Genomic DNA, 20,407 nt, shown 5'->3' with positions numbered 1-20,407 from the left:
GTTCACTTTTACTGACATTTTAAAAACTGCTATTCAATAATTAGCATTTTAGGTTCTACCCGTTATTAAATACCCAGTTTGATCCATCCGAGTGCAACAATTTAAAATGCTGAGACGTATTGTAATCTAGAGTTCCAAAATTTAAAATAGCGTTTGGGATAGTCATATTTATATGCTGATCTGTATATACATTTATTAGATTCTGATTTGTAATTCAGGGAGCAGCTGAGATCTAATTAGATTTTTCCTTTCTGTCCTCTGAAACTCCCTTTCAGATGTGTGCATATACACGTGTGTGAGTGTGCAATATGTGTGGTATAGTCAGTGAATTCCTGCAGTCTCTCAACTGTAGGGTCATAATCTACTCAAACCTCCATCTGAAATAAAGTGCATTAAAAGGGTGATTGGCTCAGTGGTAAAGAACCTGCCTGCCAATGCAGGAGATGAAGATTTGATCCCTGGGTCGGGAAGACGCCTTGGGAAGGAAATTGCAGCCTGCTCCAGTATTCCTGCCTGGAAATCCCATGGACAGAAGAACCTGGCGGGCTGCAAGTCCACAGGGTCACAAAGGGTTGGACATCACTTAGTGACTCAACAACAAAGGCTGATCACAGGTGAGTCAAACATGCTACAGCCACAGCCTGGAAACTCACCTGCTCCAACCCCGCAAGAAGGGAAAGAATAAGGACAGGAGGGAACATTTAAAGGGCAGTCCTCTCCGATTACCATCAAACGACATCACTTCGGGAAAATATGAAGATAAAGATGAAAATATGTGGGTGAATAAACTTTCCCGGGAAATGAAGCTGCCTTTCTCAAAGTACCATCTCCTCCCACCCAAAACCCCACCTCCTCACTCAATGGAAACTGCTCTAAAACAGCTCCAGGCCCTCCCCAGAGAGCCTGCTTCAACCCTTCCTCACCCACGGCCATTACAAGAAGCAACAACCAGACACAACACACATTCTCACGGGGTGTTTTTTATAGGGTTTCTCGGCGTGCTCACTGGGGTTGAGGCTCTTTGCTTTGTTATTTCCTCGTTGGGGCCCACTTCCAGCAGCACCTCCAGGCCTTCGGGTGGGCCACTGGTAACATGTCCAGAGACAGGGGAGGAGACAGGCAGGCACTGGCTCGGAGGGGAGGTCCACGCCCTCTCGGAGGTGCGGGGTCCCCGCCTGCCTGTTCCACACTCCAGGTCTGCACATCTCTAAAGTTCCTGGCAATGCTGGTTGACAGTTGAGTGCAGTCACACGTGCACATTTCAAAATGCTGCACAAGGGCCTAAACTCCTATTACACCCCTGGGTTTACAGAAGAGCTGAAACAAGCCTCTGTTTTCCCAAAGTCAGTCCATGGACTAGCACCAAGGGAGGTGTTCTCAAAGGTCTCAGGTAGAGTCAGAAGGATGAGGACTGCGTGTGGGTTTTACAGAAGGCAGGGTTTATTCATTTAACAGCTGATCTTTTAAAAAATGTCTAAATCACATTTTAGAATTAAAATATCCTCAAACTAACAAAAGTAGAAAGGAGTTTCTTTTTATATATTTATTTTTCAAAATTTAATTTTAATTTTTCATTATTTTAAAACCTTTTATTAAAAAATTTTTTAAAATAAATATAAAGAAAGAAAAAAAAAAAACAAACGAGCTTCTTCAGAAAGATAATTTGGTCAAAAAAGAAAAAAATTTAAAATAACACTACTCTGGGTCAACACCCCACCTTCTAAAATCTGCTGCTCAGGGGACTTCAGAGCCTGGGGTGCACCGTCCCCAGGACCTGACCCTGGATGAGAGGATTCTGAGTGCTCATGAAAAATGTAACCAGGGAGTGCAAAGAAATTTCTGGTCAGTTTATTTTTTGATGAAATGGTGTTCTACAGTCAGGAGGAATTGCTTTTTTGTTTTATTCCTTTTTACATTTTGTAATATGCAAGTCTACAGGTTTGAGTAAGGTCAAGCCAAAGGTCAAGCCGTAGCCTTAAAGAGAAACAAGGCCCCCCCATAAGGTACTTACTGGGTGCAGCTCTCCAATGATAAATGTTTTGGACAATTCTCGAGCATCTGTAGAGTGTCCAACATCCTCAAAGTTTTCAGTAGCATCACCTCCAGCTTGTTCCCTTAAGACTTCCTCCCCACCAGGATGCTGTTTGAAGAAGAGAGAGAAAAATAAATATTTTTCTCCAGGCAAATGAGCTAAAAGGAAGTGGTTGGTTTACTTAACCAAAAAGGTTATTCTGGCCATCATAGGTGACAGTGTGAGAGTGTTAACTTGTTCCTAAATGAAACAATTCCTTTGTATTCAATTTCCTACTTGAAAGTACAGAAAAACTTTCTCCAACAGTAAGATGTTCATTTCCCAGTTATTCATATAGCAATCAAAGCATTATGCACACATTTTTATCCTTCGAGAAGGTCCCCCTTGCTTTGCCATAAAACTCTTCTCAATCTTCAAAAGTGAAAGTGTTAGTTGCTCAGTTGTGTCTGACTCTTTGTGACCCCATGAACTGAAAGCCCATGGCTTTCTCCAGGCAAGAATATTGGCGTGGGTTGCCATTTCCTACTCCTGGGTATCTTCCCAACCCAGGGATCGAACCCAGGTCTCCTGTATTGCAGGCAGACTCTCAATATTTACCCAATCTATTTTTAACTTATTCATATACCTTCACCTGTGACTTCTTTTGTCTAATCGTGGACTTACTACATGCAAGACAATTCATCTCTGAAAAGTGCTCTGTATGCCTGGAAAGTACGGCAACGTCCAGGCAAGCAGATGAGTCCCTGCCTCTGGACAGACTCACTTTCCAGAAGGAAGACAAAGCAATGCAAACACGTGTAGGAGAGACCTACTCCAGATGGTGGCAGGGGGACATGTGACTGAGAGGGAACAACAGGGGCAAAGAAGAAAGAGCCCAGTTCCACAGGGGGCAGGGCGGAGAGAGCCTCCTCTGAGATCTCAGCAGCCCGGCTGCTTCCCCTGGTGCAGCCCAGGACAGCCACCACGCAGGGACCGGGGCCTGGCGGGGCAGCCGGGCGCCGACACAGCTGAAGACGTCCAGAGACTCTCGGGCTGGGGAAGAGGGTGCTCAGACAAAGACAAGGAGGTGCTTGCTTACGTCATCCTAAATACTTCTGCAGGGGGAAAAAGCTTCTGAGATCAAATGCACCCTGCCCTGAGCCAGTCACTCACAAGTGCCCAGTTAGAGAACAGAGTCTTCTCCCCTACCTGACTGACTATAGACTGTTCTTCGTCTCTCCCACCAGGAGTGGGCACAGAGGCAGAAACACTGGACAAGGGTGGGCAGTCGCTGTGTTTTGAAACCTATGTCTCCTCCTACCGGTTAGACATATCTAGGGCTAAAGAAATTTACTTAATTTTTTCTCTACTACTTGTAAAAGCTATCCATCTACAGTATAAAAATACTGGAAAGCACAAGAAAGAAAATAAAAGTCACCTGTATCACCCATAATCTCACCATCCAGAGAAGACTGGCTATACATATACATGTGCATGCACGCGTGCTAAGCCCATTCAGTCGTGTCCAACTCTGTGCAACGCCATGGACTGTAGCCCGCCAGGCTCCTCTGACCATGGGATTCTCCAGGCAAGAATACTGGAGTGGGTTGCCATGCCCTCCTCCAGACATATACGTATATGTATGAATAATTTTTAAAAGAAAATCATGATCATTACCTAAGGCATACAGACTCATTAGATAAAAAAAGGAGACTATAATATATAGACAGTACTGCCTAGCGTTACACTGTGAACTTGGGAAAATAGTGTACTTATCTCATATAATTTTTGAAAAATAAGCGTGTTAATGTATGTGTTAATATAACCAATAAATATTATTCAGCATTTTTATTAAATACTTTGCAATGTCATTGACTATCTTTCCTTAATATGATTTTTTAAATGACTAATAACATTACATCTTGTACGCATTTCCACACTTATGTAAGTCTTCCACTGGGACACAGGATACTAGAATCCAATCAGATGTGGGAAGCTGCCCTGGAGGGACAGGCTAGCTCAGTCTGAAAGCCAACCTGAAGTTCCCTCAGGCAACTCCAAGGTTGTGACAGCAACAAACGCGGTTTGTTAATCGTCAGTCTGTTTGTTCTTGGGCACAGCCTGAGAGGTACAGAAGCAACAATGTGGGAGACACAAAATGACTATTCCCAGAAATTATGCAAATTCACAGACTGCTGTTTCCTCTGTGTAGGTGGCTTCACTCATGAGTTCCTTAACTTTGGGTCCTGTTAAGGATATGGGAAGAACTGATGTTTTCAAACTGTGGTGCTCGAGAAGACTCTTGAGAGTCCCTTGGACAGCAAGAAAATCAAACCATTCGATCCTAAAGGAAATAAACCCTGAATATTCACTGGAAGGACCGATGTTGAAGCTGAAGCTCCAATCCTTTGGCCCTATGATACGAAGAGCTGACTCACTGGAAAAGATCCTGATGCTGGGAAAGACTGAAGGCAGGAGAAGGGGGCGAGAGAGGATGAGATGGTTGGATGGCATCACCAACTCGATGGACATGAGTTTGAGCAAGCCCTGGGAGATAGTGAAGGACAGGGAAGCCTGGCATGCTGCAGTCCATGGGGTTGCAAAGAGCTGGACACGACTTAACAACTGAACAAACAAAAATTAATTCAGGTGGTGCAGTGGTAAAGAATCTGCCTGCTAATGCAAGTGACATGGGTTTAATCCCTGGGTTGGGACGATCCCCTGGAGAAGGAAATGATGGCCCACTTCAGTTCTCTTGCCTTGGAAATCCCACGGACAGAGGAGCCTGGCAGTCTACAGCCCATGGGGTCACAAGGAGTTGGACATGACTGAGCACACGCACACAAAGTTAACTGACTCCACACACATACTGAGTGTCTCCATGTGCCAGACACCAAGCTATGCCAGACACCACAGTGAGCAAAGGAGACCAGGTTTAGGGGGTGGACCGTTTCCTGAGGCACCTGCCCTCACCCCCGCACTCACTGTGTCCACACATCTGGAAGCCAGTAACTCCGTATCTCCTTCCGTGAAGTCACTACTTATTATCAGGTCACCAGGTACCACCGTGCACCGGTAACATAGGAGAATCTCCAGATACAAACCAGGCAATACCAATAAAATAACCAGAACAGCTTTCGTTTTTGGCACCCTTTTTGTCTTTAAGAACTATTTTCCGGGAAATAAATATAAAATAGACTTTAAAAGATGAAAGACCCGCATAGTCCATAATTCAGAAAACGTCAATCATCACATTGGGCTTCTTTGGTGGCTCAGAGGTTGAAGTGTCTGCCTGCAATGCGGGAGACCTGGGTTCAATCCCTGGGTCAGGAAGATCCCCTGGAGAAGGAAATGGCAACCCACTCCAGTATTCTGGCCTGGAGAATCCCATGGACAGAGGAGCCTGGTGGGCTATAGTCCACAGGGTGGCAAAGAGTCGGACATAACTGAGCGACTTCACTTTCACTTTCAATCATCACAACCTTTACCCGTTCCTAAGGACACTTTCACAGAGACAAGGTGAATTCTTGTGGGATAAACAGAATGGTGGCTACCAGGCACTGAAATCACAACCGGCCTCCTACCACTCACAGCATCAATGCTTCTGGAGACGCTGGCAGTGGATCTCTGCTCCTTGAAATGCTTTCTTAACATGGCTTCCAGTACAAGAGGCTCTCCCAGTTTCCCTCCAACCCCGCAGGCCACTCCTGACCTTCTCAGAGTCTCAGCCCCAGCACTCAGTCCTTGGCACTCTCCCATCCTACCTGGACCTGCTCCCCTGGTGATCATACCTGGTCTCCCACGCAGAACATCACCTGTTCTCTAGTTACATGCAGTTCTTCAGGCTGCTCCTGAGCCCAGACTCCTCCCACCTGCAACAGCCTACTTGCCCACGCATGCAACATCTAGGGAGCACCCTGAACATAACATAACCCAAGCTTAACGCTGTCCTTTGCCCCCAGTAAACAGTCTTTATTCTCAGCGATGGCTGCCACCATGCATCAGTTGCTCAGACATGTCTGACTCTCTGTGACCCCACGGATGGCAGCTCACCAAGCTCCTCTGTCCATGGGATTTCTCAGGCAAGAATACTGGAGTGGGTTACCATTTCCTCCTCCCGGGGATCTTCCTGACTCAGGGATCAAACCCAGGTCTCCTGCATTGGCAGGAGGGTTGTTTATCATTGAGCCACTTGGGAAGCCCTTGTATTTGGTGGTTGCGGCCAAAAACTAGAAATCAAACTTCATTCTTCTTTCCTTTTCATCCCCATCATCAGCAAATTTGGTGGGCTACCTTCAAAACATATTGAAAATCTAACCTCCCCTCCCCACTTCCCCCGCTACCACTGCAGATCAAAGCAGCAGCACCCCCTGAACAGACGACCGCAACTGTGCCCTGCCTGGCCCGCTGCTGCGTCTCGATCCTCCCCTCAGGCCACTCTCCTGACGCCCTCACGCCATGAGGATGCTCAGATGTCAGCTAAGTCCAGGGGAGCTGGCCAGAGTGGAAGCAAGAGAGGCAACAGGTAAAGTAGAAGAGGCAGGCAGACACCTTAGTGATGAACTGAGGATGCCCCCCGCCACTGCACAGAGCCGCGTCTCCCCTCAACCTCCGAGGGCCACATCTGAGTCCCAGCTACACGGCCTGAGGGCCGGCTCACAGACTTGCTAAGATGGCTCTCCCTCTCAGAAACAAAGCCGCCTCCTGTGGAATGCTCATCTCCCTGACCTTGATGAGATTCCTTTATCTCTGCTCACGTCAGCCTTCCACAGACCTTCACCGAGCTGCGCATCCAAAGAGTCTGCCCTGTCCCCCCAACAGAGGGCTCCCAGGCCCTCCCTGTCCACACTGTGACCCCCAGCCCCTCCCTGCCCCCACACCATGACCCCCACCCCTCACTGTCCCCACACCGTGGCCCCCAGCCCCTCCCTGTCCCCCCAACACTGTGGCCCCCACCCCTCCCTGTCCACACTGTGACCCCCAGCCCCTCCCTGCCCCCACACCATGACCCCCACCCCTCACTGTCCCCACACTGTGGCCCCCACCCCCTCCCTGTCCCCCCAACAGAGGGCTCCCAGCCCCTCCCTGTCCCCCCAACACCGTGGCCCCCAGCCCCTCCCTGCCCCCCCACACCATGACCCCCACCCCTCACTGTCCCCACACCATGGCCCCCAGGCCCTCCCTGCCACCCCCACACCGCGGGCCCCCTCCCTGTCCCCCCCACAGATGGCCCCCAGCCCCTCCCTGCATTTTAAGTCCTATTTTATCAGTCACTTGCAGGATGCAGGAGGATGGAGGCTTTTGTCTGCCTCATTCATCACCATTGCCCATACCTAGTTCAGTCCCTGACACCTGGCAGATACAAGAAATATCTGTAAAATACAGATATTTACAGAAATATCTGTAAGTAATTTTGCAGGAAGGCAACATGCAGAGCTGATTACACGCTGGTCTTAGAACTAGTGCATACAACTGGTTAAGTGACCACAACCCTCCCATTGCAGCTATTCTCATGCACACCCCTTTCCTTTCCCTGAACTATACAACAGTTCACACCATTCAGAAAACATATAATTCCATATTCAGTTACTGTTTAATTCACTTTTAAAATTTTATTTGCAGGATAATTGCTTTCCAATGCTGTGCTGGTCTCTGCCATACAACGTCATCCCCTCCCTCCCGAACCTCCGTTCCAAGCCCCATCCCACCCCACCCCTCCAGATGACCACAGAGCAGTGGGCTGAGCTCCTGTTACACGGCAGCTTCCCGCTAGCTGTCTAGTTCACACGTGGCAATGTGTGTCTCCACGCTACCCTCTCAGTGTGGCCCACCCTCTCCTTTCCCCACTGTGTCTATTCTCTTATTTGTGCCTCTGTTCTTGCCCTGCCAATAGATTCATCCATTTAATCAAAATATTTCCTACTACTATGTGCAAAGCATTGTGTGGGACACCCAAAAGTACACGAAAAATCGACATGATTGGATTCTGAAAAAGCATATAATGAATTTGAGGCTGAAGGAAAAAACACAGGAAAGACCTTGGCCTTCACTGATAAAGCCTCAGAGTTTTGACTATTCCTGAGTGACCCGAGAGCCCCGACTGGGCCTCAGCACGCAGTAACAAGCATCACTGCTGGAGCAGGAGTCTAGCCCCTGTCCCTGAGAGGCGGCCGTGGACCGGCCTTCGCTGCGGCCAGTGCGTCCCCAGCTGCCCCTCATTCACGCCACAGAGCAGCAAGCTAACGCTCAACTGACCTCTGAGGCAGCATCTTCTGTTGCAACTGTGATAAAAGCTTCGTTTTTGTGTGTGTGACAGATGGCTTTTTAAGGTCACATTTGGTGAAGAAAAAAATCAAGAAGTACAGTGGAGCAGGGCTTCCCTGGTGGCTCAGTGGTAAGGAAACTGCCTGCAGTACAGGAGACCTGGGTTCGATCCCTGGGTAGGGAAGATCGCCTGGAGAGGGGAACTGTTACCCACTCCAGTATTCTTGCCTGGAGAATCCCATGGACAGAGGAGCCTGGCAAGCTTCAGTCCATGGGGTGGCAAAGAATCAGACATGACTGAGAGACTAAACAACACAATAAAGCATGATTTTGTTGCCAGCCATTAGAAATTTGGTTTCCAGTAAGATGTGAATTCAGAAGTGGCTTGGAATTATGAGGTAAACAATCCCACCCAATGTCATAGCTGTATGGAAACAAGCCAACAAAAATGCAACTCTTCACAAAAACTGCTTCAGTGAGTGCTCCGGTGTGTGCTGTCCTAGAACTTTCTGCAGTGATGGAATACTCTATGTCTAAACTGTCCATACGGTAGCCACTACTCACAAGTGGCTACTGAACACTTGAAATAGAGTTGAAAAACAACATAAATTGTATTTAATTCATTTAAACTTAAGTAGAGCTTCTCTTGAGACTTCCCTCATAGCTCAGTTGGTAAAAAATCTGCCCGCAATGTGGGAGGCCCGGGTTTGATTCCTGGGTCAGGAAGATCTCCTAGAGAAGGAAATGGCAAGCCCCTCCAGTGTTTTTGCCTGGAAAATCCCATGGACAGAGGAGCCTGGCAGGCTACAGCCCATGGGGTCACAAGAGTCAGACACGACTTAGTGACTAAACCAACCAGGGCTTCTCTGGTGCCTCAGACAGTAAACAATCTGCCTGCAATGCGGGAGACCAGGGTTCGATCCCTGGGTTAGGAAGATCCCCTGGAGGGGGACATGACAATCCACTCCAGTACTCTTGCCTGGAGAACCCCATGGACAGAGGTGCCTGGTGGGCTACAGTTCATGGGGTCATAAAGAGTCGGACATGACTGAGCCAACTGAGTGCCTAAATGCAAACTTAAGTAGCCACTTTTTGTCTACTAGCTACCACATCGGAAAGTGTAGCTGCAGACAATGCAAATATTTTTCAAGAGACAGGGACAACCTAGGTGAAAACTGAAAAGGATTTCATTTGCAGTGAAAGACATGAGCACTTATTCATCGTGTGTGTGTGTATGTGTGTGCGCGCGTATGAGAGAGAGACAGTAAAGATGAGCTCTGAATGTCAAGAAGCATGCTCCTCTGCATGGTGATGATAAACAAGTGATGGCATGAGGGGAGCCCACAGTCATGGCAGTGCCTGGTTTCAAGGTGGGAAGGCCCATAGTTACGGGTCATTGGATAGAGGAGGAGCTCAACACAAGCCAAACTGTCTTGGAAGAAAAAGCTTTTGTCAACAGACTCGTTCAAGGAGAGGCCACCACAAAAGCTGAAGATGACCACAGACCAAACCACTCTTCTTCTCTGTGGCAGGTTTCAGGATCAAGTATGACCTGTTTGACCATTTTACCAACCTTGGGCATTACAGGGCGAGAGTAGGAAGTTCTTGTCTGTATGAGGATAGTGCAGTAAAAACTGGAATCTCATACAGAACTTTGGTTTGTATTAATCTAACATAAATCTTTTACAACTTTAGCCTTCCAATTACAATCACTAAAGGTCAGAAGTGGTCTCTTAGGCTTTGCAGTTACACTTTATCTAATAATATAGTTGTAACCGTACTTTTGAATTTTAGGATGTAACAAAGTCAATGGTTTGCCAAATGTACAAAAATGAAAGGAATGCAAATAAGGCAGAAAACAAAAAGTGTTAAATGAATACCAAGGAAAGGACAGCTCATTCCAGTTGGAGGACAGGTGACAAGGAACCCTCAATATGCTAATATGACAGACGACCAACGGAAAGGAGAGGTCACCCTTCCCCACTACCTGGTCATGTGAATTAATGACCCTGGCAGAGTCTGTATGGTACTCAACGATCTAAAAGGGGCATGCCTTGATTTCTAAAGAATGAACTCAAAAGGGAAGAAAATACTAGGAATTTGGTAAACTTTTCTTCACAGGGCTCCAAATATCCATGATGAATTAAGCCTTATTTATAGTCCTTTGCACAATGCTAAGAGAAACAAGCTCAGATTCTCACTTCATTTTTTAAAAAATTGAAATATAGTTGATTTACAATGTTGTGCTACTTTAGAGTCTCACTTCACCTTTAATTAACAGTGCCACACCAGTGTTTTCAGGTAAACACCACTGAGTTACCTGCTGTGAAAAATCCACACACTTAAACCTGATAACCAGCATGTCACTCTTCACTTACAAAGCCAGACTAGCCATGATCCCATGCACCCTACCTCTTTCCAAATACTTTCACTGGTAAGAATTTGTTTTGATCTGAAAAAAGTGCTCAGTGCAGGTGGAGCTCAAGTGTTCATGGGACTGCTTCTCTTAGGAGAGATAGCAAGGCTACCAGGGTTAACTCCACACTGACAGAAACTACATGACCAGCTTTATTCACAACCAAATTTCCAAGAATCTCACCAAGAAGACACGTGGCCCGTTTAAAGCTGCGGAACTCCACGGCTTATCCCGAGTGTGTGATCAGTCGTGTGTGCTTTGCCCACAGGCTGTGTAGCCCACTGTAGCCCATCAGGCTCCTCTCCATGGGATTTCCCAGGCAAGAATACTGCAGTGGGTAACCATTTCCTTCCTTGCTTACCCAGGCATCAAACCCACATCTCCTGTGTCTCCTGCATTGGCAGGGGGGTTCTTTACCCGCTGAGCCATCAGGGAACCCACCTTCCTCGGCCTCACCAACTAAGGAAGATTACAAAGACAGACCTGTTTCTATCTCAGGGCTCCATCTGGATGCGAGGTTTTCCCAGTAAGAAACCCCACAGGGTATGTAGACCCGCAATGCAGTACCTGTCGGGTCTTAGGCATTCCCTTTGAGGACGTGCTTACCTGAGCACAAACAAACACAACAGCAGCAAAATCCTTTCCATGTAAATGTAATCTTATGTGAATCCAAAGTCCACCAGTTCTGGAGTTTTAAACAGAGTTTCAATTCAAACACTCAACACTGCCAGAAAAGGCGGCACAAATAGACCATCTATAAACAATGACTAGGCAAAAAAAAAAAACTATTTAGAGAGATTATCTTCAATAGTTAAGCCAAAAATGAAAACAATCCTTTGGAGTGCAATCAATTTACATAAGATTTAGGAAAAACAACAACAAGATAGCTGAATGGTCCCTATCATTTCTAGACGTTGTTTTTCTGAGAAGGCAGAGGGTGAAGGCCATGAAGCTGGTGGGACCCTCAGACCTCTGTGCGGCTCGGCTCCCCACGGACTGGGGAGGGAGCGGGCCCTCGGGTCCATACCGCCCCGGGCCTCCGTGCAGCTTCTCACTGGGCCCTCAAAGCCCTGGGCCAGAGGCTCACAGGCATCACCTGAATTCAGTTCCGTTCAGTTGCTCAGTCGTGTCCGACTCTTTGCGTACCCACGGACTGCAGCATGCCAGGCCTCCCTGTGAGTCACCAACTCCCAGAGTTTACTCAAACTCATGTCCATTGAGTCAGTGATGCCATCCAACCATCTCATCCTCTGTCGTCCCCTTCTCCTGCCTTCAATCTTTCCCAGCCTCAGGGGCTTTTCCAATGAGTCAGCTCTTCGCATCAGGTGGCCAAAGTATTGGAGTTTCAGCTTCAACATCAGTCCTTCCAATGAATACCCAGGACTGATCTCCTTTAAAATGGACTGGTTGGATCTCCTTGCAGTCCAAGGGACTTTCAAGAGTCTTCTCCAACACCACAGTTCAAAAGCATCAGTTCTTCGGCGCTCAGCTTTCTTTATGGTCCAACTCTCACATCTATATATGACTACTGGAAAAGCCATAGCCTTGACTAGACAGACTTTGTTAGCAAAGTAATGTCTCTGCTTTTTAATATGCTGTCTAGGTTGGTCATAGCTTTTCTTCCAAGGAGTAATTCTCCTCATTTCACTCTGAAGATGAGAGATGAAATGTAATACAAACCCATCTTTGCATTCACCTGGCTGGCTTATGAGACGCGCCTGCTCACTCAAACATCTGCCAAGCGCCATGCCAGGCTCTGTGCTCGGCCACGACCCTCAGGGAGTCACACCGCAGTGATGTGCAGCCCAGGGAGGGCCAACACCGTCAGCGCCGGTGCCGAGCCAGGACACAGGGCGGGAGGGCGGTGCGCTTCTGGAGCTGAGGCAAGAAGCCGGCCCCTGGGGGCCGCCTGGACTGTGGAGTGGAAGGTTCTCAGGGGATGGTCCATGCAAAGAAAACGGAGAACACAAAGGCCCAGAGACACAACGGCACTTGGAGGAACTGCAGGTACTGTAAATAACTGGATCCTGCCTGAATAAAGACACCTGTGTGACCACCTTCTTATTTGTTTTTGTTATTGGATGCGGGGTGGAGGCAATGAGAAAGGAACTCAAGCACGTCACCTCCCAATCACTTTATAGGTAACACTTGCCCAAGTCACTCGTCAAAACGTTAAGTCAGACCCTCCCGTCTGTCCACAAGCCCCGGCACTGTGGCTGTGGTTTGGTCTTCAGCTGCCCAAGCCCAGACAGGCAGTACATGCTATGGAAGGACGCCTGGGCTGGACGCAGAGGAAGCCACATTCAAGGTCCAGCCCCGCCACGTCTTGGCAGAGCAACCCAGGAAAGGACCAGTTCTTCCTGACCTGCCTTGCCTCCATTATGAAATACCTCTCCCACTTAAACTTCAGAGATTAAATGACATAACTAGCAGAATGCCTGGTGTGCAACAGGTGTTCCAGTAATATCAGCTTAGTTCCCTTTCTTCACCACGCCATTCAATATTGCCAGAAAGAGCCTTGCACAGATCTCACACAGCACCTGGACCCTGCAAACTCAACTCCAGCAACAAACCCCCAAAAGACCCCTTCTTTCCATCCTGCCCTTCATTGTCAAGAGATTTCTGCAGAATAATTAACTGACTTGATCCTACTGAGCCACAGAATCAATGACAAGAGTTCACAGAAACAACATATCGTAAGGACAAAGAACACTTTCTGCGTGAAATAATTCTTAAAGGTCACCAGGATGGAGATAAGCAATGCAGCTGTGAGCTGCTAATATAATGCTATTAGTTTCTCTCCTTGAAAAAACGAAAAGCAAAATCATTACTTTTAGTGATGAGACAGTAAACGTGTGGCTCCAAATTTACCATGCATCAGAGATAACTTGGCATTTAGTCAGTGTGCCTGGATCGATATTTTTAATTCTACCATCACTAAACATGTCTCAGTAGGTAAAACAAGCAAATTCACTGGAGACACAGCAACTCCTTTGGCCCCTGAAGGGAACGTTAAGTCCCTGATGGAGAGGTCATGACCTTGGAGGAGAGGATGGGGCAGGGCCATGTCTGCCTTTGAGGGACAAGAGCAGGGGACACTGAGGCCTGGAGAGGAGCTGGAACACACACCACACACTGCGTGACCTGAATCAACTCGACGATCCTCGTAAGAACAAGCAAAGCCGCCGAGGCTGAGAGCCCAGAGGAGGATGGGTCACGCTCTAGAAGGGGCTGGCCCTCTGTCTCCTCTGGGATCCACCTGGACTTGGAACGGCCAGAAGATGAGAGCACGGGACAGGTGACAGCTGAGACCCAAGGGGGACAGAGAGGGCGCCTGAGGGCGGAACCGTGTCCTCAACATCAATCGTCACGCCTGTCTTTCCTTTTACGGCTAGCATTAAAAAAAAAAAAATGGCTACAACAGGCAACTAGAGGTAAGAGAGAAACGAAACAAGCTGTCAGGAAATTACTCAAGGTAGAACAACAGCCATTCTGCATTGATTTTCTAATATTTTGCACTTATAAACTTGTACTTATTCATTCAATAAATATTTATTGAGCCTTCTCTATGTGCCAGCATTATTCCAGTTGCTAGGGAATAAAATAACCAGGGAATAAAGCAGAAAGAAACTCCTGCACTCACGGAGTATACATTCCAGTGGAGACAGGAAGATAAGCCACAAACATGATAGATAAATTATACAGTATGTTAGAAGGTGATAGGGAAAAAGAGGAATCAGAGCAGGGTGGTGGGGTCAGGAATGCAGGGGCCTGGGGAGATGGCCGGTGGGAAACGGGGGTCAGGAGAGGCCTTGTGGAACAGGTGAAGGAGGAAGCCTGCTGGGATCTGGGGGATAACTTTCCATACAGGGGGAGGAGTCCTGACAAGTTCACAGAAGAGCAAGGGCATCAACATGTGTGATGTAGGATGTGCCAGCAGCCAGAGAGGCTGAGATACCAGAGACAGAACCAGGTGCAACTGGGTGGCAAGTGATGCAGTTCCTTGGAGATGCCTTGGTGGTGGTGGTTTATTCACTCAGTCGTGTCTGACTCTTCGCGACTCCATGGAGTATAGCTGGCCAGGCTCCTCTGTGCATGGGATTTCCCAGGCAAGAATCCTGGAGTGGGTTGCCATTTCCTTCTCCAGGGGATCATCCCAACCCAGGGATCAAACCCGCATCTCTTACATCTCCTGCAGCAGCAGGTAGAGTCTATAGCACTGAGCCACTGGCTGCTTTGTTCCCTTTTTATTGCTGAGTGGTATTTCCTCCACGCGTCAACCAGTCTAACCAGGAACCCACCGAGGAACACGTGAGCTGTTTCCAGTTTGGGATACTCCCTCCACAATCTACCAGTCTAATCAGGAACCCAGTGAGGAACATGTGAGCTGTTTGCAGTTTGGGGCTTGACAAGTAAAGCTGCCAGCCCAACAGCCATTCTGTTGTATGACATTGTCAGACATCTATTGTCTGACATTGTTTATACTTACCGACTTTTAATTATTTGTTCAATTAATCAGTGTCAAGTCCTCTTTCTGTGCCAGCATTGTTCTAGTTGCTGGGATCTGCATATAGACTTTTACGAGGACATAAGTTTTCCTTTCTCTAGGACTAATGTCAAGGAGGGCTACTGCTGGGTCTCATAGTAAGTCTACGTTTAGCATAGATTTTAAAATGTATACACTGATTTCAATGTGTCTGTACCACTGTATCTCACCAGCAATGCATGACCAGTTCAGGATTTCCATGTCCTCACCAGCATCTGGGTTACCTGGAGTTTTTTTTTTTTTTTACTGTAGCCAATCTAACAGTTATGTTGTAGTAGCTGTGGTTTTAATTTGCATTTCCCTAACAGCCAGTGATGTTGGACATCTTTTCACATTCACATTTGCTATTCATATATCTTCTTGGAGGAAAAGTCTGTTCAAGTCTTTTCCCCCGTTCTTCTATTTGCATTATTTGTTTCCTTATTGTTGAGGTTAGAAAATTCTTTATATATTCTAAATATGTCTTCTGTCAGATATGAGATTAGAAAAAGATTTCTACTGGTTCATGACTCTGTCATGTCATTCTCTTAACAGTGTCTTTTAAAGAACAGATTTTTTTTTCATTTTTATGAAGTCCAATTTAACCACTTTTTCTTTTATGGATCATGCTTTCCCTGTTATGTCTAAGAACTCTTTGCCTAATCTTAAGTCTCTTGAAAGTTTTAAAAATTTTATATTTACATCAATGATCTACCTGGGATTAATTTTTGTAAAAAGTGTGATGTTTGGGTCAAGATTTATATTCTTGACTACTGATGTCCAATTGTTCCAGCACCATTTGTTAAAAAGGCTGTCCTTCCTGCATCAGATTGCTTTTGCATTTCTGTCAAAAGTCAGAAGCATTTGTGTGCATCTATTTCTGATATTTAACTTATATGCAGAGTATATCATGAGAAACGCTGGGCTGGAGGAAGCACAAGCTGGAATCAAGATTGCTGGGAGAAATATCAATAACCTCAGATATGCAGATGATATCACCCTTATGGCAGAAAGTGAAGAAGAACTAAAGAGTCTCTTGATGAAAGTGAAAGAGGAGAGTGAAAAAGTTGGCTTAAAGCTCAACATTCAGCAAACTAAGATCATGGCATCTGGTCCCATCACTTCATGGCAAATAGATGGGGAAACAGTGTCAGACTTTATTTTTCTTGGCTCCAACATCACTGTGGATGGTGACTGCAGCCATGAAATTAAAAGACGCTTACTCCTTGGAAGAAAAGTTATGACCAACCTAGACAGCATATTAAAAAGCTGAGACATTAGTTTGCCAACAAAGATCCATCTAGTCAAGGCTATGGTTTTTCCAGTGGTCATATATGGATGTGAGACTTGGACTGTGAAGAAAGCTGAGCGCCGAAAAATTGATGCTTTTGAACTGTGGTGTTGAAGAAGACTCTTGAGAGTCCCTTGGACTGTAAGGAGATCCAACCAGTCCATCCTAAAGGAGATCAGTCCTGGGTGTTCACTGGAAGGACCGATGTTGAAGCTGAAACTCCAATACTTTGGCCACCTGATGCAAAGAGCTTTCTCATTTGAAAAGCTCCTAATGCTGGGAGGGATTGAGGGCAGGAGGAGAAGGGGACGACAGAGGATGAGATGGTTGGATGGCATCACTGACTCAATGGACATGAGCTTGAGTAAACTCTGGGAGCTGGTGATGGACAGGGAGGCCTGGTGTGCTGCAGTTCATGGGGTCGCAAAGAGTTGGACACGACTGAACGACTGAGCTAAACGGAACTGATTTCTGATTTCTCTCCTCTGCTCCACGGATCTATGTACATTCTCTTGGGCCAGCACCACACTTTCTTGATTATTGCAGCTATATCCAAAGTCTTAAACTGAGTGGTGTCATTAGCCCCTGAAGATGTTTAAACAGGAAAGTGACATGATCTGACATCTTTAAATAGCACTTGACTATAAGACAGTAAAAGTCAGAGGCAAAGGCCACCAAGCAGGAGGTGATCGTGCTCAGAGCAGGGAGGCCATGTAGAGAAGACAGACCAGTCAGATTCTGGCTTAATTATAAAAGCTGAGCCCAGAGAATGTTCTGGGGGACACAGTGTGGGCATGAGAGAGACAGAAGGTCAGACAGGACGCCAGGGTTTCTGCCCTGAGCAAACAGATGGGCCTGTCCTCGCTGAGACGGGGAAGGTGCCCGCGGAGCATACCGTGAGAGGGAGGGTCGGCCCAGTCCAACACGCTGGGTCTGAGAAGCGTGCCAGAGATCTGCGTGGAGACGTGAAGTGGGTTTCAGATGCAAGAATCCAGAGTGTAGGAGGGAGGGAGGTCTCTGTAAGCTGGAGGTAGAAATCCAGGAGCTGTCAGCACAGCTGAAGTCGTGACCCTGGCTGAGTCAGCTGAGGCAAACTGGGAAACAGAGCCCGGAACTCTCTGACACTGCAGGAGAGGCAGGAAATCCCCGTGCCGGGAAGAGACCCTGGGCCGCGAGCTGAAGTGCGTGATGAAAGAAGGACACCCAGGCAGAGGGAAGCCGCACCAAGTCTTTGGGCAGAAACAAGCCCCGCGTGTGAGGGACACAGAAAGGCATGGGGCGAGGTGGTGGTGAAGCAACAGCTGAGGTTCCGCACCAGGACAGGGCGGCACTTTATTCCAGACGCACGGGGAACAGAAACGACAGTCTGTTTCCAGAAAATGCAGCTCTTTATGTCCTTCCAGAAATTACATCCTTTCGTATAATAACAGCTTAATAACGACCTGAACTGAAAACTCATAAAGCAACAGCCAATGTGATGAAAGTGAAAGTGTTAGTCACTCAGTCGTGTCTGAATCTTTGCGACCCCATGGACTGTAGCCCGCCAGGCTCCTCTGTCCATGGGATTCTCCAGGCAAGAATACTGGAATGGGCGGCCATTCCCTTCTCCGGGGGATCTTCCTGACCCAGGGATTGAACCTGGGTCTCCCGCACTGCAGGCGGATTCTTTACCGTCTGAGTCAGCAGGGTTGCAGGACACGTGCTCTGAAGGGAAGACAGTCTAAGAACTATTGTCACAAGAAAGGAGGATGAAGACGGGAAACGGCGTGAAGGAGGGAGGGAGAGGCCTGCCCGAGGCCCCCCAGAGCCACATGTGAGTTGCTGGGGGCGGGGGTGGATGCTGGCAGTCAAGGAAACACGGCTCCACCCACAGTGCAGGGGACAGGACCGAAATCAGCAAGGGGGTGGGGAGGGGCGGGCAGGGGTCAACTGAACCCACAGAAGGGCTTTATCAGAGCAGAAGCCGCATCCGATTTCCATGCAGGACAAGCTCTTCCAGGCCAGTTATTTAAGAGGGCCTCCAGAGAACAACAATAAGCCTCTGCACCCATGCCCAACACCTGCTTCCTGACTGAAATAATACGGATTCTTCAGATCATCCTGAAGAACAAATCCTAACACGAGGAGTCATCCTTGAAGACTCCCCCAGAATCTACTCGAAAACTCCCCTGAGGAAACGGGCGATGGCTGGTTTTGCCACCTTCTAGAAGGCGACACAGTAAAATGACAGCGAGGGGTGGAGAGAAAAGCACATTTTTGCCTTTTGACTTACAAAGGTTTTCTTCTCATTCTTTCACCAATTTCCTTCGCTTTCTCCCTGGCTCCTAAGGAGAACCCCAGGATGGCAGTTGCTGGGGAGGAAATCCCAAAGTAAGTAACAGCGACTGTGGACCAACAGGATGACTGTTTTCTTTTAAAGCTGTACTAGTTCCCTTAGTTCTCACACCCTAATCACAGAATTAGCAAAATCACTGGAGTCACAGTCCCAGATTTAAACCCTGGCTTATCATCACTAATGGAATGTCTTGAACAGGTTACTGAACGTTCCAAGCCACCTTTTTTATCCTTTAAAAAGGTGAATACCATGACCACCACCACCAACAACCTGCTTTAAAAAGGTGAATACCACGACCACCAACAACAACAACCTGCAAGGATGGTTTCGAGGAGTAAAAGCATCAGTGTGAAGGAGGGGTGTACACACAAAGGGCATTTAGAGTTCCATCAGGCACACGCTGAGGGTCAGCCAACGTTCGGGAAGTGTCCATTCTGTCACTGTCAATCCCACCAGGGGAAGGCATGTGCCCAGCATGCCTTAACACTTTCTGAAAGCAGGCTGGATCTGTTTGGTGTCCTGGCCAGTTTGTTACAGAGCTGCATGAAGCTCAGAGAACAGCCTGCCCACAGTTAGCAAGAGCAGGCAGACACTGGCAGGCCAGGGCCTTCAGCACAGAAGGGCCAGCGGCTGCCGCCCTGCACACGGGCCCAGGGCCGCCTGACACCTTAGGCGGTCAGGCCACCCACGCCCTGAACCAGGCAGCTTCCAGGTCTTCCCCGCGTCAGCACAGGCCACCTGCTCCCTGCCCACCTCTCCAACTCACCCTCCTGCGTTCACGACGCAGTGCAAGACGCAAGCAGCCCGCCAATAAACACAGGGAAGCAAATGTTCCCAAGAAAACCGACTTCAGAACTGTGGCTTTGAGCCGCTACATCTTAAATCCTGAGCTAGTCTGCTGTTACCTCAGGCCAATACTTTGCTCTAGTACCCTGGCCACCTGCTGTGAAGAGCTGACTCACTGGAAAAGCCCCTGATGCTGGGAAAGATTGAACGCAGGAGGAGAAGCGGGCGACAGAGGATGAGATGGTTGGATGGCATCACCGACTCGATGGACATCAGTTTGAGCAGGCTCCGGGAGATGGTGATGGACAGGGAAGATTGGCGTGCTGCAGTCCATGGCATCCCTAAGAGTTGGACACGACTGAGTGACTGAACAACATACTTCTAGTGAATTTGTATTTTGAACCATTCCTATTTACTGGCTAACACTGCAATTTCTGTGTATGTGCTGCTGAAGTGAGCACATCATTGTAAATTCCGAGATGTGTTCCTACAAAGAAAATATTGGTCCTACCGCAGGACAAAAAGTAATTATGGCACTTATTTCATAAGAAAACCCTAAGTGAAATATTAACATACTTTTCCAAGCATGTTCACACACATTCTTCTTCCAGTGTTCACAAATCTGAAGTACAGGCAGGTACAGGATATTCTCCACAGAGGAATGAAGAAAATGATTTAAAGTATTTACCTGCCTTGCCTGAGGTCATCTAAAAAATAATACTAGGACTAGATCTGGCTTTCTTCACCCGCAACCCCCCGCAATACCTTCCCATGAATGT

At 47.6% G+C, this 20,407-nt stretch overlaps 1 protein-coding gene across 2 annotated transcripts in view; it reads right to left on the bottom strand.

The window, feature by feature from the left end:
• LOC122425613 (cytochrome b5) overlaps positions 1-20,407 on the bottom strand; it is a 34,049-nt gene that overhangs the window by 7,187 nt on the left and 6,455 nt on the right. For both annotated transcript variants that reach the window (XR_006264929.1, XM_043444113.1), the window contains exon 2: positions 2,012-2,140. Coding sequence is in view for 1 of the 2 variants with exons in the window: in XM_043444113.1 (XP_043300048.1) it covers positions 2,012-2,140 (129 nt within the window). In the remaining variant the exon portion in view is untranslated. The remainder of the gene's footprint in view (positions 1-2,011; positions 2,141-20,407) is intronic.

Source organism: Cervus canadensis, chromosome 23 (genome assembly GCF_019320065.1).
Source record: "Cervus canadensis isolate Bull #8, Minnesota chromosome 23, ASM1932006v1, whole genome shotgun sequence".
Lineage (NCBI taxonomy): Eukaryota > Metazoa > Chordata > Mammalia > Artiodactyla > Cervidae > Cervus > Cervus canadensis.
The sequence above is the reverse complement of the archived record's forward strand: the minus strand, read 5'-3'. Positions and strand labels throughout refer to the sequence as shown.